Source organism: Strigops habroptila, chromosome 7 (genome assembly GCF_004027225.2).
Source record: "Strigops habroptila isolate Jane chromosome 7, bStrHab1.2.pri, whole genome shotgun sequence".
NCBI lineage: Eukaryota > Metazoa > Chordata > Aves > Psittaciformes > Psittacidae > Strigops > Strigops habroptila.
In genome coordinates this window covers 53,317,070-53,341,055 of record NC_044283.2, presented here as the reverse complement: position 1 = coordinate 53,341,055, position 23,986 = coordinate 53,317,070, and the positions used below count along the sequence as shown (strand labels likewise).

The 23,986-nt window shown below is 43.1% G+C and overlaps 1 protein-coding gene across 1 annotated transcript in view; it reads right to left on the bottom strand.

Moving 5' to 3' along the window:
• The window catches only part of ARHGEF38 (Rho guanine nucleotide exchange factor 38), a 36,346-nt gene extending 12,895 nt beyond the window's left edge, over nt 1–23,451 (bottom strand). Inside the window, exons 1-5 of the mRNA XM_030492643.1 lie at nt 23,256–23,451; nt 12,966–13,156; nt 10,816–10,939; nt 5,794–5,941; nt 2,804–2,821 (exon numbers count right to left, since the gene is read on the bottom strand). Of these exons, the coding sequence (XP_030348503.1) occupies nt 2,804–2,821; nt 5,794–5,941; nt 10,816–10,939; nt 12,966–13,156; nt 23,256–23,451 (677 nt within the window). The remainder of the gene's footprint in view (nt 1–2,803; nt 2,822–5,793; nt 5,942–10,815; nt 10,940–12,965; nt 13,157–23,255) is intronic.
• Nucleotides 23,452–23,986: the final 535 nt, after the last annotated feature.

Here is a 23,986-nt window from a genome sequence, read left to right as displayed (position 1 = left end):
CGAATTAAATAACAATTTGAATGCCTTTGAGAAGAGACATCTGCATATTTAAACCATCTCTCTCGCACAGGCATTATCTGTAAAAAAGTTCTGCATGAAAAAAAATTAACAGTAGATGCCTTTTAAGGCTTCTTGATGTCCTCAAACCTTCTCATCATTTCAATCCCCCTCATTTCCCCTGTATCCTACATTAAATAGAGAGCTATTTTCCCTTCTTTCAGCTTCTGGCAGCAATAATGAAAAAAAAAAAAAAAATCTTAAATTGTTATTGTTTTCTCTGAAAAGCCCCATGAATGCAAATCTATAAAAGCTGCCTCATGAATGGAAAAATCTTCAAGTGTCTTCTCTTTATATAGTTGCACTTTGGACAGCTGCCCAAGTGATAAACAGCCCTCTGTTCCCATATCTGCATGACACAGTCTTGCAATATGGTTGGAGAGATAGTAGGTTTGTTATAAGATAATGACTCCCTAGGGCACTCAATGCCACAAAGTTCAGCTCATCTAATTCTCCCCAGCAAGATTGGCTGATGATAGCCACTGTCCCTGGACGAGCTCCATTTGCAATGCGCCCCCCCCCCCCCCAGGACATGCCCGGCAGCAGGCAGGACACGGCCTTGCCACACAACCGAAACAGACGAGTAACGGCTTGTGACATCTATTGTGAAGAAAATTAAGTTGATAATTCATTTGTGATGCTCCTTCAGCCTTCCTCCCATGTTATTGTGATTTTAGCAAGTATTCTAGGTCATATGTAGCTGTACTAATCTCATCGCAAATTATTACTGTAGCTCTGCAGTACAGGCAGCTGGCTTAACTGCAGCGAGCTTCACAGCATATACCCTTCCTCCCTCCTCCCAGCAAAACAAAGTCACAAATGAAGAAAGCTTCCCGCCTGTTTAAAACACACGTGATGGTGAGCTCTGCAAAGACAGGTGATTCGGGATTTAGTTTCATTTGCTCTCATTACACAGCAACTAGGTCCAGTGCAAACGCGATAGCCAGTATGGTACAGCAGGGCTGAGGCTGGTGTCATATTCAGCTTGGCAGTTTTGAAACAGTGTGCAGGCATCATAGGCTGCAGCACAACATAAAAGTCTTGGGCTTCATGGTTTACTGTGAGTGAGTTCATTTTAGTACAAGACATGTAGAGCAAATAATTCACTGTGCCGTAAGATTCCAATGCAAACCCAGGGAATTCACCAAGGCTGCACAGTTGTTAAGCCAATCAGAATTTAACCTATCTTGCTGCTAGCAAAGGGCAGCACTGTCTGATATTTATGTAATTGTTTTCTTGATCGTGCTTGAGTGAAAAGCAATCTGGGAGCAGCAACATCACAGACCATTTGGGGTGAGTTGCGCTGTATTTTACAGTTCAACGTTAACCAGATTTTTGGGCTCAGTCCTGCCCAGAGGCTGCCGAGGCTTTGCAGCCTCTAGGCTGAGTTGCAGGTGATGGTGTTTCTGAGTGCCCTGCCGGTCAGCAGGGAAGGCAAACACCACCACACCATGGGAGGCAGTCAAGCCCGAGGTGGGTACCACAGCTAAACGTGTCTTATTTCACTCTGCACAGCTTTATAAAACCCAGTTTAAACTCAGAAAGTGAGTTGTATCCTACACACCACTGGAAACTTTTTGAAGGAGAAGGCATTCATTTTTGAAGGCATTCATTTCTGATCGGGTTATGCAAGGCAGAGCAATCAGTTCTATGTGCATTGCTGTCTCACATTTTCTTATTGCGACTCTGGATACTGTGCTCCTCTTGGAGCCCCACTTCCTGGGACACAGGAGTATATGAGAGTGTCCCTTCTCAAAACAAAAGGAAGAAAAACTACTTCCTATCACAAACTAAGCTTTGAAAACCCCAGCTGTAGAATTTCGACAAGCAAATCCTTCAAAGCATATTTTACACTGATGTTATTTATGACATGTGATTGACTGACTTACAAATTTGCTGACTTGACAGGTGTTCCTCCTCTACCAGCACAGAGCACACTTGCTCCTCTTTTCTCTTTTAACATTTCTGTCTGGGGTTGTAATAATTTTCTTCCATTCAGCTAACCCCTCCTCTGACCTCTCCCTGCAGGTAACTTCAGGAGATGCTGCATTTCAATGATCCTGACCTGCTGGATGTCTGGAAACCGCAGCTGCGATAAACTCTCCTTTACAGCTTTTCAGAGATGTTGCATTTGGCACAGAAGTCCCTTAACCACAAGTTATTTGTGGCTGGGCAAGTATTCTGGCAAAGTGTTGAAATAAGCTTTTTCTTTTCTGATGCTCTTCCAGCAACTGTCAGTGGGAACGTCTTACAGTGGACATCTCATACAGGGCTACCGAAGGGGTTGTCACCTTAGAAATAGCTTTACCTGTGAACCTAATGTGTATTGCAGCAGGTCTACAGAGGCCTATGCAAAATGATTTCAGAGTGTTTGGATTTCAAAGTCTGATACTATGTTATTGACAAGCACTCTTGCGGACCTCAGAGCTCTCTAAGTACATGGATAAGACAGCAAGGTGATAAGAAAGGGCTGCAAATTAATTGGCAACCAAATTAAGTAGCTTCATAAACCTCAAGTTTTCAAAGATACTGCAAGTTAGTGTAGTGGTAACTAGAAAACTAGACAGGTTTAGGGAAATTAAAACTGAGAGTCTTTATCACATCTGTCCTTGAAAAATCTATGGTTTATACTGATACAAAAGTATTGTGTTCTTAAAATTTCCACATCTACAGTTTTAAGCATATTGAAGATAAATTAACAACATTTTAAAGACTATTTTACATGTAAAAAAGGTATGGTACTTACTCTTCCTCATACATCTTTCTGCAAAAGAGAAGAAAACAAAACATATATTAGATTCCTCCTAAAAGGATTTGTACTGTTCAGGGGCCAGATTCTCAGATACACTTCAGTGACACAGAGCAGCCATAACTGGCCCCATTAACTTAGGTTTATGGCTGCTGTGTGTCAGCAGACCTGCACGAAACAGCCAGAGGGTACTGGTGAATCTGCCCCTATATCTTTTTGAAAGGACAGCCCCAAATAAGAAAGGATTGTCAGAAACCTGGCTTTGCTTTGAGACCCAGCCTTGTCCTAACACCGTTAGGAAGTTTGGGTCTCTGTGCCAGCAACGGTAAGTAATATCAAGTCCTTAACATAAAAAGTAAAATTAAAAAGTAATTCTTACACTTTGCATACATTCCCATCTACTCTCTAAATAGAAATGTATTTCTAAATGACAAAGAATACATTTCAGACTTTTAGGATATAGAATCAATGAAGCTGTTCAGTTTTTTGTAGGCTGACACCTCTTTAGAGTAGGATGGTGTTGATACATATACTGGAAGAAGCAATGTTTCCAATTGAAGTTTGGAAACATGCAAGCATGCACATACAATATTTTGCTTATTGTATGAATATGCCCAAATGCAAGGGAACCAAAATGTCACTCCATCTGTGCCTTAGGCTTTCCCAACATCACGTTGTCAGTCATTGCCTTTTGACTGCCTGCACTCTTATCTCCTTGCCCACCGGTGCCTAACTGAGCATCTAGAAGCTGGTGCTTTCATTGATTCTGCACTGTCAGCACTTTGCATGCTTATGACATCCCTCTGCCCCTGTAATAGTTGACCAAGCTACTTCAGGCTGAAAGCAGAGCAGGTAGTTGCCAGCATCCTTTCATTTTTACCAGCTGCATTTCTTTGGCTAAGCTAGAAAAAACATCCCCAGTTTGCATAATCGCTGCTGAAACACAGGACCCTACAGAATTGGGATTTGCACATGACTCCAAGGCAGACACCTACATTTTGGGATGGAATTTCTCCTCTTCAGTCAACAGGAAGAATAGGAATCTCAGCATGGCTAATTAAATCCAATTTGTCTGTACAGATGTGCAGAGAGCCACTCTCAAATTGCTCCCGATATAGAAGTTGTTTTTCACATGGCAGATATTCTGAGAAACAGAAGCCCCTGCTGATGTTAGCCCATTTTAACTATTTTTTTTTAATGGAACAATATTCTTTCCAAAGAACAAAAGAAATATTTAAGTAAACATTGTTCAAGAATAGTTGTCGCCAGCCCCTGCATATATTATGTCTCACAATGGAAAACAGCTTACAACTTATTCGGTAAAAATGTTGCACAGTTTTCTTCCCAGGGCAAGAATTCTCCAATCTGTAGTAAAGGTTTAGATGACCATAGCTCTGTGTTTGAGTATGCACTTTCAGGTCTTCATATGCAATCTTTAGGCACTAGGAAAAACACACAATGTAGTATGCACACGCCAGTGTTTTTTTCATTGGTTCCTGTTTAAAGGCTAATCAGGAAAGAACAAGACAAAACAAGGCTTCATTGTGAGAGGAAGGCTTTGCACTTCCTGCTAGCAAAGGCTACAATGGCTCAGCACAAAATATCCTTTCTCTTCACAAATCCCAGCTGTGATATTGGAACGGGAGCTCTTCTTGCTGGCTCTGGAATTCAGGTAGCAGCATCCACCCTAGGATATAGGGGGATGCTATCTTTTATCTTTATTCCCTTCCATGTCTCCTTGGCTCAGCAACAGGGATGAATGAATGACAGTAGCGGTTTCTCTTGAGTAGCCAGAAAAGAATATTGCAGGCATCAGCAAGCAAAACACCCCCTTAGGGGAGATACCTGACCATCCATTAGCCTGAAAGCCTGAGTTTGTATGAAAATCTATTTCCTTCAACTTCCAGGGTAGCTAAAACCTAAGTACTCTGCACATACACTTTATTATGTATTTAATAACTGGACACATTACACAAAAAAAGCATTATTTTCAATATAACCTGTCTTCAAAGTGTACATCTCTTTTTTAGCGTTGTTAATACTTTCCTCTACCACTCTTCCCAGATTTCACTTTGACATACTTCCCATCTCCTAGGTCCTTACACGTGTCTGCAGACCAATCACTAACTGGGGTGTGATTGAAATATCTATTGCTGATGAACACTCCATTATGTGTGGTAGCATTACATCTCTCCTATAAGCACACTTTCCTGGGCCTGGGGCTAGACCTCTGATCTGAAAGACCATGGCACATTCCCTCCCGGCAGGTCTCTGTGATGCTTTTGGGAAATTGAGGGGGCAAGGGGATTTATGGGAGGGAAGAGAAGCACTCTCCATGGAGTGGATAAGCTGGTTGCTGTGGCTGGCTGCAGGAGGAGGCTTTGCTGGAGGGAAGATGAATCTGCTGTTCTGCAGTATCCCCAGTTCTCGACACATTTCCCCAAGGGGCTGGCACTGGAGATTAGTGCACAAAGCACTTTCCACTGGCAGGACCTGTCAGCTTGGTCAAACACTGATCACTCTCAAATACCCCCATCATGAGCGGTCCAGCACCACACAGCTACTCCAGATCCCTGGGGCCTTGCCACAGGGACCCAGATACACCAGTGTATGTGAATAGCTCCATTACAGACTACTTAAATTCAAGGAATAGAATTGCTGAAGGGAGGGACAACAAGTTTCCTGGCAGCTGGGCAAGGTGTTACAAATAGCCCATGATATGATGCAGCATTTCTTTTGCCAGTATGGGGCTCTGAAGCTAAGGGAAGAGCAACCTTTCTTGAGCTATTTTTGGCCATCTTAGAGAAAAAGAAATCTAATCATGGCCCCTGGCTTGTCATCTTTTCATGAAAGCAGCGTAAGCCAGAGCTCCCAGCAAGCCTCATAAAACTCCGGATTTACAGGGGACCTTTCATCTACATCCATTTAAAATGTTCCCTGCCAGACAACTGACTATGGACGGAAATCATCATTTGAAAAGATCTTACTTTAAGGACTGTACACAGTCTCTCAAATACTGCTTCAGTTCTTCATCCTTTTCATAGGATTCCAGCATGGTGTGTGCATCATCATGGCGATAGCAGTAGATTTTATATGTGTCTTCTAGTGGGCCTTTAATCTGCAAGAACACTTCCCCTGTTAAGGAGAAAAACAAAGCGTGTCAAGCCAGACAACAGCATCTCAGGAGGAGTTTTATTATTCCACTACATTAGCCGTGAGCTAAAAAGGCTGGCTTCCACTTTACTTCCCTTAGAAATGATCTTGTGTGTTTATGTGCATTATTTATTACATGTATTTCTCAGCTGCTCATCTTTGTCATAGCCAGGCACCATTATATCAGTGTTAATGCAGAAAAATTCCCTCAGGAAAAGACATGAGATCTCTATACCTCACACCCTTTGTACACAGCCCCCTAATTCACTGCCCCAGCTTAATGCCCCTCCAGTGGAAACCGCACAGGAGAGCTTGACTGCTAAGGAGAGATCATTTTTGTGTCGTGGGCTGGCAGAGGAGATGAATGTAAGCCTGTTAATTTTCCTTTTGACTTTCTTTTTTTTAACTGAATATGAACTTAAATGGGTTATAACAGGAATAATGATCCTATCTCCCATTAGCCATTCCACTTTTATCTGTTTTGCAAAATCCTGAAATGACAATTGTTATGGCCTAGAATAGAGATTTCTTCTTCACATGGCAGAGGAACAACCTCCACCCCTCCCCTAACTGAATAAAACCACCGTGGATTACAGCCATTTTTATATAGTATCTAACTTCATATACAACTGAAGGGGGAAAACATTTCCACTTCCAGTCCTCCACACCACCATTTCCCCCCAAAGAACAGTTGGGAATTTTAGAGGCACTAAAGTAGTCCTGCACCCACTTCCCATTTAATTCTGGTGCCTAATTCTCTCAGCCTAAAACCCCTGTGTCGTTTTCTGTGTATGTAAAAGATATTATGCTTCATCTCTTCTGCTGAGATATTAATTCAGTTCTTACACCCTAATGTAGCAGTGCCCTGATCAGCATCCTTGCAAATGCATATAATAAACAACAGCAATGGTGAAAACTCCTGTCCCGGGCATTTACTGAAAATTACATCTATGTGGCAACCAGTCCAATGTTTTATAAACATTCATGCTGAGTTACAGCAATGATTATTAAAGTTAAAAGCCAAACTCCACATTAATTGGGAGCTCTCTATTCATTCACAGAGTAAGCACCAAGCTGTCAGGCATCCTGCATGTTTCATCCTGACCAGAGTGGGCTGTTTCATAATACATTGCATTGAACTGCTCCGTCTTAAAGTGAAAAATGATTCAGTTACCACAGTAACACAGCTCTGGGTTTTTTCCCCTAGCAGCGAAGGTTAACTGGGCTGTCTAATGCATGTTGGTTTCAAGGTGTGAGTAAGGGAACAATGTCGGAGCTAAGACCACATGAGTTCATTTTAGTTACTGTAAGGCCACAGTCAGAAAAGCACCAGCATCCTATAGTTAAATGCTCTTTAGCTGTCTGTCTTCTCTGTCTTGTGCTTAATGCTAATGCTCGTGGCTACCAACGCACATTGCATCCTGACTTTCCCATGAACTCTCTATACAGGCAACGGTGTAGAGAAAGGGGAAACCTTAACAAGCTTTCTCTTGATCCTGCTCCCTTGGTGCCTGATTCTCAAGAGATGCTGATCTCTCACATTTTTCACTAACTTTAAGCAAAGCTCCAAGTGCTTAGCACAGCCCGTACTATGCCTAGCCATGAAGTGAGGTTATGTTTTCAGTAGCAAAAATGCAAACTGTAGACTTAGAGCTCATTTCAGCATATACTAGAGGCTGGAAATTATCATTCTTGTCTCCAGAATGAAAGGGATGAGCAAGATCTTTCAGTGATGTATTGTGCCACAATGACAGATATTTTCATTGATGCTCAATGATAGAAAAATTAAGTGCTGATTTCACGGATAGGGCTTTTTGAAAGCAGACAGATTTCTTAAGTCTAAAGCTCTTCCTGGTTTTGAGCCATATGGACCAAATCAGATGAGCTTTGGGCATATCACTGTGGGAGCTTGCTTTATGGACTAAAACCATAATGTATTTGGGCACAGCTTTAAAAATACAGTTTTTTGCACACTCTGACAGATGCAAATCTGCCTGATGCCTCATCTTAAGTGTGGTGATCATCAGTCTCAAAGAGAATATCCTAGGAGGAAGGTTTGAGTGACAGAAACAGTTTCTCCCTGTGGCTTTCAGTGGTGCTTCCTGTGTGAACAGCAGTGGGAGGTGGAGGAAGAAGGGGTCTAATATCTAAAGTCAGGGTAAGGTTACTAAGTCTTCATACTCCTCTGTATAGAATATCCAGAACAGAGAGGAGAAAAAATATAGTAGAGAACCAGAAAGGGCTTTTAACACAGCAGTATTTAGCATCAGAAGACCAAGCACCTCAAAAGGTCTGTCTACATTAGCATTTTAGCTCAGACTGGGAGAGGGCTTTTGAAGCCAGTCTCTCAGTACCCCTGATCTCCTATCCTTGGCCATGTGGCAGACCAGTCACAGACACTCAAACTGGATCTCTTTGAGGATGGTAATTACAGTAAGATGTACTCCAAGGGCACATCTTATGCAGACCAACTATAAAGGGCATCTCTCAAGCCACAGAAACAGGCTACAGCCAATCTAAAGTACAACCTCTTGAAATAGGTAATATGAATATCAGGTCATCAGAAGCAACTGTTTCACTCTACAAGTCTGCTCCTATTGGAGATTACTACTCATCAATGTGGACATATCATAAAGTATGGAGAACACAGACTAAAATAAGACATGAATATGAGCAAACACATTGTTTTCATTTCAAACCAGTGAATTAGCAGTTCTCCTCAACCTCACCATGGCTGGGTTGCCTTCCAAAGTTAAGATATTGCAATGTAAGACATTTAAATGTCATAAACATGATAGAATATGATGGGTGTGTTAAACATTCTCAGCCTACTTTTTCTGTAGACTGGCTTTAACAACTTTTACACTGATTGTGAAAATCCTGAAAACAAAATTATCACCTTGATGTACTTTTAGAGGATGACAAACTTACTAACTTATTGCTTATAGTGATGCAATTATTATCGCTGCTTTTGTCTCAGCCTTTGGGAGAATGTCTCACACCTTACTTGCCATCTTTTTCCCTGCCGTAAGTTAGCCAAATCTGTGATCCGCTATCTCACACATTTTCACAGTTCTTTGTCTGATTCTGGAGAAATACAGCCCAATAGATGGATGAAATTGTTTGTCTTTACTTCTGGATGTGTCAGAGAACTAAAAGGATGATTCTCTTGGCTGTGAGAAAGGCACTTCCTGCTAGAATAGAACATTGCTTATTAAGGGTATGACTCATCGTGATGCACTTTTACTGAAATACTGCCAAACAACACAGTGGCATCAAACTACGTTAAGCTGTTGCCTTGGCAAACCAGATTGAGACGTGCTAGGATTATGAGGCTCTTCCCAAGCCTCATGTGCTTTAATACCATGTTTGTTAGTCAAATGGCAACCGACAATTTTTTACCCCATTATTTGCAAGAATAGGGGTTGTTTCTATAACGTTGCCTGTTGTATATGGTCAGTTTAGGGAAGAAAGAACCTCTCTGACCTCTGAATCATGGCTGGAAGTTTTTTAAACTAGGCTGGATGACTTTGCACTGAAGCAAATTAAGAATTCGCACCTGATCCCTTAAGGTGGATCACCTACTGCTTCTGCATTGAAGAAGCAGTTATGGGAGAGCTGATGAGTGGTTAACTTCTTAAATCTTTCCAGCTGTGCCAGAATGACAAGTGAATAGATCACAGCCTTAACATTCATGGCCTGACCTGCAAAATGTATGGCTGTCATGAGATATCCATTTGCTGAAAATATCCACAATTCCTGCAGACATTCCTGCACAGATTCCCACAAACACCCTATCATATAGCTTTCTTGCCATACCCCTGTTAAGCACATTTAACCACATCTTACACAAATTGCAGTGCTAGTAGATGCATGTTTACAATGTTTACAATATTTGGGGTGGGGTTGTGACACATTTACTATTCCGAAACATTTTTAATGCTTTTCTTGACTAGCACAATTACTAGTAGGCAATTTAAAAGTCAGTGTAACTGTGAGCAGAGTTAGCTAGATAGTATCAAACTAGATGAGAAGGATACTGTGTTCAGCTCTGGGGCCTCAACGTAAGAAGGATGCAGACCTTCCTGGATGAAGGAGCAAGTTTAGAGGAGGCCACAAAGACAATCAGAGGGCTGAGGCACCTCTCCTATGGAGACAGGCTGAGAGAGTAGGATGCTTGTTCAGCCTGCAAAAGAGAAGGCTCTGGGAAAACCTTAGAGCAGCCTTCCAGGACCTAATGGGGGCCTACAAGAAAGTTGGAGAGGGACTTTTTATAAGGGCATGTAGTGATAGGACAAGGGGGGATGGCTTTAAATTGAAAGAGGGGAGATTTAGATTAGACATTAGGAAGAAATTCTTCACTATGAGAGTGGTGAGGCACTGGCACATGTTGCCCAGAGAAGCTGTGGCTGCCCCATCCCTGGCAGTGTCCAAGGCCAGGCTGGATGGGGCTTTGAGAAACCTGCTCTAGTGGAAGGTGTCCCTGCCCATTGCAGAGGGGTTGGAATTACATGAGCTTTAAGTTCCCTTCCAATGAAAAACATTCTATGATTCTGTGATTCTATTATATTATCAGTAGGTGGCATAACTCAGTGATGCAGTTTTTACTCATGGTAAATTCATTCTCTCCTCCTCAACATCCAGATGAATGGAAAAAGAGCATCATGATCATAGGATTATCACAGAACAACTGGACAGGTTTCACATGTCATTTTTCCTATGTCACTATGGACAGCTTGTAGCATGTTAGCCTCTGAGACTGGTACTAGTTGAGTCTGATTAGGGCAGAGGACAGGAAAGTGTTATGTTTATTCTTTCATGTAGCTTTGCAGAACTCAAGAGGACAGTAAACATACCGATTATTTGCATGGGTGGTTCCACATCTGTCGTGGCTTCTTCCAACAATGACAGCAGTTTGGCTGATACTTGATGGACCAATTCAATGTTGCTAAACAAGCCATCCACGTCAAAGCGAGCAATCTAGTGGAATACAAATATTAAACAGCTACTGATGAAGGATAAAGAAGGACATTGTGTATTACAGACTTACTCTTGCTGTGCCCTCAATGCTTAATACTCCAGGAGGCACCACTTCTGCAAAACCTCATATAAACATCCTCCCTGTGACTTCAAGGACACATACACAGTTTTCAGATTAGTGTAATATGGTTGATGCAGTTAACAAAGGGCATGTTATCAAGTGCTTTTAACCTTATTTTGAACTATTCCTAATCTGAAAGTGTTTACCTAGGAAGGAAATAAATATTATCATCTGAATACAGAAAAGATCCTTAACTAGCTTTCAAATGTTTGTTTACTTTCCCACTGAGGAACAGAATAGTTGACAATGGGTTTGATTCCCTGATATAGAGGCCACTACATAAACTCAGACCTTGGCGCTTTGGTGCCAGCTACCAGGTACAAGTACCATTTTAAGTTAGTTGTCCTATAAATCCAAAAAATACAATCAAGATCATATAACAAACACATTTACAATTCTAACTATTAATACAACCTAAAGAGCTTCCTACAGAGCCTGGGCACACAACATTGACTTCAGTGAACTGCATCAATTTACTCCAACGAAAAACTGGGTTCCATGTCCCTACTCATTTTAGAACAAGTAAAAAATTTCCAGGCCACATGCTTTTCATGCAGCAGTTATTATCTTGCAGGGCAGGGCAATAGTTAATATTCAGGGACAACTGGAGATAGCCAGTGGTAATGTGCTAATACTGAGAACAAAGACAAGACTGATTTCCATCTATACTGATACCCTTTGAATGTATCTCTCCATTAGAAACAGAATTGCTGACTTACATAGCAGCTTACCAGATGCCAGGAGGATCAAATTGCGTGCCATTGTAACAGAATCAGAAATATACTTTCACTACTAATGCAGTTAATTTCTTTATGGTATTATAGGGGCAAAAATATGTTTTATCCATTTGGAAATGTGAAACAGATTCATTGCTAGGTCAATTTTCTAAATGCAATCCTTCTCTAAACACATTACAAACTTTCAATATGGTAGTTTATCCGAGAACCAGCCTTAAAACCATACCACATTCTCGAAAGCCTTTAAAAATGCAGAAGTTATTAAATTAAGACTGTTATAATCTCTAAATTACTTTTCCTGTACACATCTAGCACAGGACTTCTGACCTCCACTCCAACACAATGCCTGCACTGTATTTGGAACCACGCTGTGCCTGGGCACTTACACATGTTAATAGAGTGACAAAGGACAGATTTGAAATTTATGTTTTCAGTTGGCTGGAAAAGTGCAAAGGAATACAGCACAGTTGCCAAAAATCTCAGCAAGTTCAACCACGGAATACTCTTGCTTGGTGCTGGCCAGGCTGGGGAAGGAGGCAAGATGAGACTACTTCTAAGTGGATGAACAAGTAAGCAGAAAGAAGTCAAGAACTCCTTAAAGTTATGTCAGCAGATGTCAGCTCTCCTGAAAATGGGTCAGAACAACAGAGTTTCAAGAAAGAAATAAAGTCTTGCATGGGCTTAAACAGCACAGGCTTCAGCTGGCCACAGCGTTTCCTGAAGAGTGCCAATGTTATCTAAAGACACTTTCGCCTCTGCATCTGTATTTTGTCACCAATCTCATAAGAAACCCTACATACAGAATACTTGGTTCAAGGTCTGTTTAAAATTATTCTTATTCTGTATTACCAGCAGATATCATTTGTGCAGCCTCAGTAAATACTATGTGGCAGGCTCCACGAATCTTTCTCTGGACAACCTCTTCTCTTCCCAGCTTTCAGCTGCATGGTTTATCTACAAATTTAAATACTGCTGAGGAAAAGGTACTCTTTGAATTCTCAGCTACAGCCCTGGCACGTCCCTTTCTGGAAAGCTACCACTGGACAGCTTCCGGCACCACGTCACTCTCACGCTGACACTTGTGCTTGCATTAACATTATCTGCCAGCAGAACGTGCGTGAGTTGAGACCTCGACGTCACTGCCTCGTCCTCCGCCCCCAGTGCTCACCTGCTTGTTTCTCAGGGGCTGAATCACTTCCTTGATGCAGAGATCCAGGTCGCTGATATAGTCCTTCTCTGTCTGCATGAGTTCTGTGATGATTTTCACCCTCTTGGCCATCATGCGTCTGCTAACTTGCTCTTCGTCCTCCTGCAGTGAAGCGGCAGGGGTTGCAGACCCCACCTGCGGGGCCATTTTTTCTGTTTAAAAGAGGAAGATTTGTAAGGAGCATTGTAATCCCGTATGCTCACACAGCTTGCCCTGCACAACTGTGGGGAAAAGCAAGCAGTGACTGTTGGAAAGTCCCAAATCACCACGGGGAGCAGGAAAAGAAGCATAAGAAATGGCAATCCCAGATCAGACCAAGTGTCATCCCATCTCCCTCATCATGCCAAACACAGGTTTGGCAGTAAGGGGATAACCCATCACTGGCTCCCTTGGCTTTGATGTTATATATGTCAGCAGAAATTTTCCATGGAGCACAGGAGAGTCTGATTCTTGTCATACTGAAATTCAAGCATAGCTGATGCCCTTCTATTTGTTTCAAAAACACAGTCTCAGTCTGACATCTATTTTGATTTGGAGGATGGGAGAAAGTATGTTCCTGTGGAAGAAAAAGGCTGTGTTTACTGTAAATAAGCTGCACTGGAATAACCTTTGCTTGTACAATGTAATGTTGAGTCTATTCATGGGAAGCTGAGGGCTGCAGATATGGGAAGATGAACTTCCAAATGAAGACAATGTTGCTAATAATGACGACGAAACCTGTAATTCTGTTTAAAAAGATTTATTTGAAAGAGGCAAAGGAAATTTTTTACAGGAGAATATGGGAAAACCGTTAATGATTAACAAGAAACATTTCTTGGAACAACAGAAATCATTTCCATACTTAAGACCTAGAATATCTGATTTATTCCAAATACATGGAAATGTAAGGGAATCTTCTACAGACAGGTAATTTATGTATGGCACAGGACCTGCACATAACCTACTTATCTGTGATGATGGTCTTCCCTTTTGCTAGTTCATAAGCCAGCTTGCAGTCATCCATGTCAGCTGTTAAAATGGCATTGAATTTTATCTGCCTAACTGGCAATCTGTATTTTTCATGAGGAAATCCCCCCCCACACAAATAAAATCAAGTGAAAGATTTGAGAGGTTATTCTGGTGTTTTTCTGCTAGCCACAAGATGGTGCAGAGCACCAACAAACACGGACATATCATTACCGTACTCATCTCTGCATTACCCAGGTCAGGCTTTGACAGCACGGGTTTTATTGTGCTTAGTGGCAAAGGACGGGAATCTCTTCTGAGGATCAGACACTTATGCCTTCATGTCAACTTCTTGCAGGGAGCACTCTGTATAATGAGGCAATAGAAAGCTGTATCTGATGCTTTGCTCGCTGACAGCCAATACTGAATATACCGTAGTTGTTTGAATTGATTGGGTGAGGTCATGAGTGCTCAAGTGAGCATCGAACAGCGTGCAGCTCGCCCAGACAACACAGGCCGAGGCTGTAGATGGTAACCTGGAACTCGACTTGTGGGAAAACCAAGCCGCTTTCAGGAGATAGACAGCTTTGGGACATCTTAAGCTGAGAGGTATAAAATATTATAAATCCAATGTATCATCACCCTAATCCCTTCTACAGCTATGCTGACCAGTGATATTTGGAAAGGACAGTTTTGTTAGTAATGCTTCTCCATCAGCTTTTCTAGTGAGACTGATGTGACCACAGTTATTGTTTTAAATAGCTGCCTTGGGGCTGCACCTCTGCCTCTGTACTGGTAGTTTTAAACAGCAAGGACAAGAAACCCAAACAAACCATGGGAGAGGGGCTGGTTTTTCAGCCTTTTTTGTATTTAGATGTACTTTTTACCATTTTAGCCCTGAAGTCTGTGTATAACACCTGGAACATTTTGTCCCCAAGTTTGTACACAGACAATAAAATGAAAACATGATGGGGATGTCTCCCCTTCGCAAAGTCTGAGTTATCAAAAGAATTTTAAACTGAATCTTGTCCCAGCGAGTCTCTGCTGGCGTGAGTGCACGGGCTGCACAGGAGCTCACACTGCTGCAGAGCTCACGCACCAAAGGTGCTTTGTGCCAGACAAAACAGACTCTGTCCTTACTTTCGCCAGGAGGAGAGCAAAACTGGTACCAGTATCACTCCACAGCTCCCTCTGAGCAATTTTTGCTAGGGCTGCAGAACAAGCCCACCTTGCCTGCTGCTTACGTGCTAAAATGGCAGGTACTTGTTTCTCGAGAAACTTTCAGCATGTAACCACGCTTATAAATGCATAGGGAACCACATGAACAATCCACTTCCATTCCAGTTCTGCGCCAAAATCAGCATTTTTCTTGAGGTCAGGTGTGAAAATGTTTGTGTTTGTGTGACTGTGAGAGTTCAGGGCAACTCCTGAGGAAGCGCAGAGAGGATCAGACATCCTGGAAGACCTCAGAACTGTCATTTCATCTCAGATGCAGCACTGTTATGATATCAGATGGAATTTTAAGGTAAACACAAGATGTTGTGTGAAAGAACTTTGTAATGTTTTGTACTGGTGGCAGGGGATGGCATTATATGAGCAAAATAAAGCCACTCTATCGCACTTCAGGCTTGAAGTCACAATCCCTCGAGAGGCTGTTCTTTCAGTTTATGTCATTAGATCACCCTGATCGAATTTGATTCCTGAATTATGTCAGGGTTCATCTATTATCCTTATTGCATGATAGATAATAATGCCAGGAAAGAAAAACTATTCTCAACAGGAAGAAATAACCATAAGAAATACAGGTAGATGCTGTTTCCTTATAGAAAACATGTTTTTTAATAAATGTATCCTTTTGTTAAAAGTAATATTATTTTCCATTTTCACTCAATACGTTCACTTTTTCATTTCAGTCATGTCTGTCTCTATAGAATGCAACAGCAAGAACCTGAAGTGATGATTACAGCCAAAACCTGTGATTTCATGTTCAACTGATTGCTTTTGACCAGTTTGAGAACATTACTAGCTTGCAGAAATCCTTGTGGAGTAAATGAAAGTTTAATGAATGCACAAACAGCAAGTGCATATCTGAAATATAAGCAGACTCATTTCTACCTGGTAATATGTACCAGCCCCAGAACAGTTTGAGAGAGAGGATTAGCAGGAAGAGACGTTGCTGAGGATTAACTGTTACAGTAAGAATTTGGCTCATTCATCTTCAGAGATACGAGGTTTAGGAAAAAGGAAAAACTGTCTGCTGAATGGTTCATCAGACAGCTGTTTCTTAAGGCCAGTTTACAAAAAACTAATTGGTACTATTAGTAGGCATAGAAATGTAACCTAGAAGGTAATGTTTGCAGTTGTTGCTTTGTAATGTCAGTTATCTGCAACAGTTGCCTCTCTGGAGGACTTTGCTTTGGAGAAGAAGGTGATGACTTTGGCTTTCTAGCTGTGTATTGAAGTGCACAGCTCTAGATGCACTAAACAAGAGGTTCGCTATGTGATGACATGGACAAAGCAGCCACACGTCTTACAAAAACAGTTTCTTGCAAGTGTGAAGTCTAAAAATATCCCCCAGATGGAGACATCCAGCAATGCAAAATAAGAGCATGGAGGAAAAGAGCTTGCCCAGTGCAAAAGCAGCAGCTCTCTTCTGGGCTATTGGGGGATCCACAGCAAGTGGTCGGGTGAGCAGCCATAGCAGATTTACAAGATCTATGTGTGCAGATTTCCCTGACTTTCTCACCTAGAGAGCGAGCAGCTCCGAGAGGTCTGATCTATCCATCCTTCCTCCCAGGTAAGATGCTCAGGTTAGACATTATGTATGCCCCTGGGGATGGGACCCAGGTTTCTCCCCATCCAATGCTTTCCCTCTGGAAGTGAAGATACTGACACAGAATTGGCAACAAGTACAGTGATGTCAGTGCATGGAGTGAGTAACAGGCCTTTTCACTGCTCAGGCAGTATTTGGAGGATGCCAAAGGAACACCAAATTCTGCACCTGTGCTGTGTGGATATGGGGATTTTGCCTGGCACAAGAGAGCAGTGAAGGCATACGTTATCAAGGTATAACAAACGAATCACAGCATTACTGTGTTTTCACATGTGAAACCTGAGTCTCATACCACCCTGCATAAAATTACTCCTCTGTGAAAGCAAGTCCTCAGATAGCCTGTACCCTCAGATAACCTAGCTATTACACATGGGAATGTACACCGGCTTTTATCAGCTGGATTTGGGAGTGAAATGCAGGCAGCCAAGTTCAGAGGCTGCTGCTGTGGCAGCTTTCCTCTCCTTCCTCATGTATCTCCTTGTACAGTGGCCCCAGCTCTGCCCCTTACACACCTGCTTTCACTGTGGCTGCCATGAAGGCTGCAGAGCACAGGGGCACTGAGATCCTTGGAAGTGAGAGATCGAAATGGGACAAGCAGTGGGAAAGGATGGAGCGTCCCGCTGTGCATCACATGAGTTAACACACACGGAGTTCTAATCCAGTTCCCCCTCCCCTTATGAGGGACCACTTCATAGGGGTGTTATTATGGTTTTACACCAGAGTTGTTACAGTACGACAATATGGTGCAAATATGGTGCGAATCAGATCCACTGAATTCCAAGTTGGGCACTGAAATACAAAAGGATTGTGAGAGGGTTGTGGAAAACACATTTTTTTCTTTTACACAGAGATGCATGTAACAGCAGCATTGTTCAGGAGCAGGTCTGATGCACAGGAGCTGTGAGTTCCACATGCAAAGAGCTCCTTTTTTGAGCACAGGAGGAGAACACTGCAGGACCAGACTGACCTTGCACCAGCCTTCCTGGGTAACAGGTTTGCTCATAAAACCTGCATCAGAGACTTCCTTGCAATTAGGTCATTCGATCTTTGATCATTTTTCTGTTCCATAAGGTACAGAAAATATTTACATTCAACACACAAGTTCTTTTTTCAATTCCTTGACAGCAGACCGCTTTAATTATATGTGTGCTGACAGGACTACAGAGAGATCCCATGTGACCGCACTGGAAGGGAAGAAAGCTTATCGTTAGGTGACAGAAGAATGCCCTTATTGTTAGTGCCAGTACTTACAAATAAACCTTTCCAGCGTGTCATATACCGGTATAAATATACCACTACTGTAGCATCAAGCTAATATGTTAATAAAGTAAGAACTGAGGAAGGGTTGCATCTGAACCACTTCCCCTGGGACACATGCACCTCAGGATTTGGCACAATGCAAAGTATCCCGATTAATAACATGTTTGCTAATATGATCAGAGAAGGATCTGTAAAGCTCCTTGGGTCCTAGCCTTCACTCTTTTATCCCAGTTGATGTTACTAGTTATGCTGCAGTAGCTCCTGAGAGTCCTAAGCCACACGGCAGGACTTGGTTGTGCTAAGCACTGTGCAAACACAGCAGCACAAAATGGATTCTGCTCTGAAAAGATGAGCTTGCTTCCCAGCCTGGCTGCCACTGCAATAAGTTCAAGGAATAACTTCAGCTTTATTGCAGTGCAAGTTAACAGAATTAGATCCTCTGAGCTTAAATTTGCACAGGAGAAAATAAACGTATTGGTTAGATTGTGCTTTCTCGTCACAGGGCACAAGAGGGCATTTTCATCAAGCCATCTCCTGCACTTCAGGAAATAATCTGGACTTTCGCTCCTTACTGTACTTCAGCAAATCAACTGCTCCAAAGATCAATACATTTTGCAGTGAAATAGGATACTATCTGCATTGTGGTCCATAGAAAGTTAATCAGTAAGTACAGCATAAAGCAAACAAGGAACTGGGAAGAGGCGTGGAGGATCTTTCCTCCTGGTGGTAGATGCCGAGGAGCTATGTGCATTGGCAGTCCATGCAGGAAGAAGTGGTGTGCTCCACAGACAGGGAGGAGGACAGGATGAAGGAAGGTGCCCTGCTTGTGATGGACCAAAGGGGGATGAGTTTCTTTCTGACTGGGCTTCTATATACCAAGGGATAGCAACTTTCTAGGAATTTGTATAAATCTGCAGGATTTTGCATCATTTTTGGTGTTGGTTATTTCTTGTAACTACATTAGACACAGGCAAAATGTGAAACCTGAGGATCAGATACAGCACGGAGTCAGTATATTGTGGTAGTTGTGTGATTTGAATCATCTGTTACAGATATGTCACTGATGTATTTTAAACTGAAGCATGTGCAAATCATTTAACAGTGCAGTTGGCCCATTCACAGCTAAAGTTATAAGGGAGTTAATATGATTTGTAAAACAAGAAGTATTTTCAACGCATGCATGGTCTCACTGAACACTGCAAGTAGGATCTCTGTCTCCTTCTGGAAACCCACCATTTTCTGTAGCTCATTTTTCACAGCAAGCACAAGTTTGGTATATGATTATTAAAAAAATCATAGAATCATAGCATCACAGCATGGTTTGGGTTGGAAGGGACCTTAAAGATCATCTAGTTCCAACCCCCCGGCCACGGGCAGGGGCACCTTCTGCTAGACCAAGTTGCTCAAAGCCCCGTCCAGCCTGGCCTTGAACACTGCCAGGGATGGGGCAGCCACAGCTTGCCTGGGCAACCCGTGCCAGGGCCGTGCCACCCTCACAGTAAAGAACTTCTTCCTTATATCTGGTCTAAACCTCCCCTCTTTCAGTTTAAAGCCATTACCCCTTGCCCTGTCACTTCATGCCCTTCTAAAAAGTCCCTCTCCAGCTTTCTTTCAGGCCCCTTTTAGATCCTGGAAGACTGTTCTAAGGTCTTCTCAGAGCTTTCTCTTCCCCAGGATGAACATGACCAACTCAGCCCTCTGATCATTTTCTGGACTTGCTCCAACAGGTCCGCATCCTCCTTATGTTGGAAAATACCAACAACCTGTCCCAAACTTAGCAGAAAGTGAACTATGGTCTGCCCTTTTTGGTTGATAGCATCTATCCCCATGATACATCTTAGTCTTATCTTAATCTGCCCTGATCTTGCAAACATTTATGTGCAAGTAATGACATCAAACACACTCCTCTTAACAAAATACATATGTACTCTTAGAATACCAGCTTTAGGTTAATTCAAAGACTGATCCCAATATTAATGCAATACATAGATATTAATACAGTTCCTTTTACAGCTGCTACTGACGGATTTTCACTGTAGAAAAGAGAGTGACTCCTACCAGCTAAACAGCTACAGAAAACAGAGCTGCTAAATACCATTTTATGCCATTGCTTAAGAATAGTAGCAAGTTCTTCATTCCTCTTGAAAGGACATATGCGCAAGATTTTCTAGTGAACGTAGAGCAGAGCACCGCATAGAAATATCACAGGAGCTCTGTCTTAGCTCTTATGATGACCATTGATCCTACTTCTGCACCCACCACAAATGCTAGTCAATATATCTTCCTTAACCCCATTCTTCCCTCTTTGAAAAAAGTGATGCTTCTGTTCAGTTGATGGAGAACTATGGAAGAAGAATATGTATGTTAGGCTTGATCAAGGTATTTCTGGACTCATCCAGGATTGCAACTACAACCTGAGTTGTAGATGACCGCATGGTTGTATCACAACCTGCCATTTGATAGCAATCACCTTATCTCCCCTATCTAAAGTGAGGCTGCAGGCATTTGGTTATCTCACAGGATGAGTTGAAATAGATGCACTAATTCTTGCCAAGCTCTTTGAGAATATAATGGTTACTTTGCATCTTATTTCCTTTTTAAGAAGAGTAAAGCCAGGAGGTGTTGCATGACCATTCACACCAGATAAGGTATTGAATAGATGTGTCTAGTATTATAAGTAACCATGAAAATGCTTTCTTGTGTTTTTAAGGAATCCTTACTTTTAAAGTGAAAAGCCCTCACAGAAATTTGCACCTTTGACAATGCTATTGTGCTCATGTTTGTAGAGGGGGGGAACAACAGCCTGGTTTCTACTCAGGGAACTTTTAAAGCACACAAAGGGCTGGAAGGGCCCTTGAGAGATGTTTGGTCCATGCTTCACCTTGCACAAACATGCTGCAATGCTGACATAGGCACTGGGGCATAAAGACACCTTCTTCCTCATGCTCTGCCTAGGCTGCCTGCCATTACCAGGGATGGGGGGTCCTGCAGCCTCTGACTCTTAGCTGTGGAAACCTGCTGCACTCACAGGAGATTCCCCTCTGTGGAGTTTGCTCCTGTTGCATCTGCCTGTCTTACATACCCTTGTCTGTGCTAATACCATCTCATATATCCTTGCCTGTGCTAACACCTACCACAGCTCTGCAGCCTGTGTGTTAGAAAACATATTAACAGGGGACTGTAGAAGGGAGGGGCAACTAAACGCAGAGCTTTCCCTCCAAGTCATATGGGAAGCAAGTGTAAATTATTACCATGTGTATCTTTTTGCAAAGCATTTACCATTCCAGAGTAATCAGAGAGTCCTGACCTGGCGATACACAACAGACCGTTTATGTCACCAACAGAGCAGTTGGGTTTTCTTACCAAGAATGGAAAACTCAAAAGCTTTGTGCCAGCAAAACCACTTCCCTCACCTTGGAGTCAGCTGCTAGTGAGAAAAATGAAGACCAAAAAAAGGCATACAACCGTAGTACATCATAAGTGCTGGCAGGTAGCACATTAGGTCTGGGTTCCACGATGCAAAATTTGATCCAGATCAGGCCTTGGCACACAACCACATTTCTTTCTATTGTGACTGTAAATACACTTCATAGGAATTTCTACTGACTTCGTATTTTCACTCTGAGGACAGGCAACTTCTAATCCAATATAAAGCCTGCAGGTACCTTGTTAACCCATCACCATTTGCCTTGAGCAAACGTGAGCAAGCAGAGTGAGCTGATACTAGACTGGTGTTTTGCAATAGGTGGCCGCGGCAGTCTCAGCTGGTGGCAGGAGCTGTAAAGCTGGATTTACTGCCTCCTTGGACTGCTGCCATAAACATAACCTCATGCTCTGCCATGACTACCTAGGCTTCCCCGCCTCCTTTGCTCCAGATTTTAAACAGGAGATGTTCATGGCACAAATACAGCTTACACAGGACAGAAAACCTGTCTTTTTGCTGGATACCGCTCTGATAACCTTGACCTCACCTGGGCAACCACCTTCACAAGTAAAGAACTGCTGTTTTGGTGGGACGTGTGCCAGGAGCTTGCCTGCCCAGCCATAGTGATCTGCCCTTGCACCCTGAAGCACCCCAGCCAGACCTCTGCAGCAAGTGCCTGACTTAACTAAAAATTTTTCCCCTTCTCATTGATTACCTATCACAGGAGGGAACAGCATAATCAATGGACCGCTCCGTTCTTCTCAGTGCATGCAGCCCCCATAGAAATCCTATTATTTTCAGGTTTATTATTCTATTTTCTGCTTTTATTGTCTCTCTGAAGGAATGCTACTTCCTAATTAAGTGCGTCAAAACCATAATACAGCAACCCAAAGTATCTTCCTGTTTTATTTCCCTATAAAGGATTATCGCCACAAGAGTGACTGTCACAAGGCAGTTATATCACTATTAGTAATAAATGTTTATATTGTAATAATACACAAACCCTGCATTTGTGATGGGGCCCTGTTGTTCCAGACCCTGGAAACCCACAGAAACTTGTCAGTTTGTGTTCCAGAGCCCTCCCAGAAACAGCCACATGCATTCTTCACGCTTTTTCTCAATTTGTGGCATCACATTTAAATTTTGACTGACAGGCCCAGCACTGACATACTTTACCAATTTGGGGTCCAGATGCAATTTGGTTGTTTGGAAAGAAGCCCTCTCCATAATGGTGTAATTTCAATCAGCATATCCATCAAAACATGTATTTGGACATAATTCAGTTTAGGCTTGCCCAATCTGAGCGACGATAAACACATTATAGATCCTGGTATTTTTAACTGAAAGAAAAAAACTGCCCTTGGTGCTTCTAATTACTTAGTATATACCCCACTTGATACGACAGCCAAAGACAGATAGGATGAACCACCATATTTCCACATTACTGTTAGCGTTGCAAATCTGATGACAAATGAGAAAGATCCCAGTTGCATACACATTTTGCAGGAAGACCCCAAACCCTTCAACTGCATTTTGCAACCTGTCTACACATCACAATTTAGAAAAAATAGGGGAGACATTTCCACTCTGGAAGTGAGGGGCAAGGGTAAGAGGGGGCAATTTCTCACTCCAGCTGTGAGTGTATGGGGTAGAGCCTGCCATTCTTTTTTTTAGCTGGATGCTGTAGCCCAGAGAGCATCAAGATACCACCCCAGCCCAGAGCATCCTGAGATACCACCCCAGCCCAGAGCATCCTTGCAGCACAGCACCAAGCACGCTTCCCTGGTACCTTGTAATTTCTGGCTGTACTCTGTCCTGTCAGACTGACTCCTCCTCAAGCTGCCGTGGTCCCCAGTGCCGGCGGTGCTCTCCACCATAGGCTCCGTCCTCCTCCTCTCCCCCATGTACAGCTTGTTCCTCAGCAGCGCCAAATTCCTCTTCCTGCCCCCCGCGCCTTCCTTCCCCGGACAGTCCACGCTCGTCATGGCCAGCCTTGCTTGGTGGTGGTGGTAGTGGTGGGGGGTCAATAGCTTGACTTTTAGGCCGGTGAACCCGCTGCCCAGGTGAAGGCTGGCTGCTCTGGGCTTGGTTTTGGAGCAGGGCTGCCCAGGCTCCGCAGGGCCCCGGGCTCAGCCCTGCCACCTGCGCGGAGCAGCTCCACCTCCGGGAAGCTGACGCCCCGGGCGGTGTTTGCATTCACCTGCCCTGTGTGCAAGCACGCCTGGCGGGGCCGGTTTCGGAGCCAGCCCCAAACCGCAGCCATCCACGGCCCCTCTCCCTGCTCCGGGGCACGCTCCTCACCCCGCCGCGGGGCCGTGCATGCTGGCACCCCTAAGCGGAGCCGCATGCTCCCAGCTTTGCCTAGGCTGTGTGCTGACAGGGAGATGCCCGAGTGCGGCAGGGCAAAGCCGTGCTTTCACCTGATACCTTCCCTTTCAGATGCCTTCCCTCTCTGGGGAAGCAGAGGGCAAGGCAAATGGGAAGGGGAGGCCAACCGTCCCTTTGACACTCTGTCCTTCT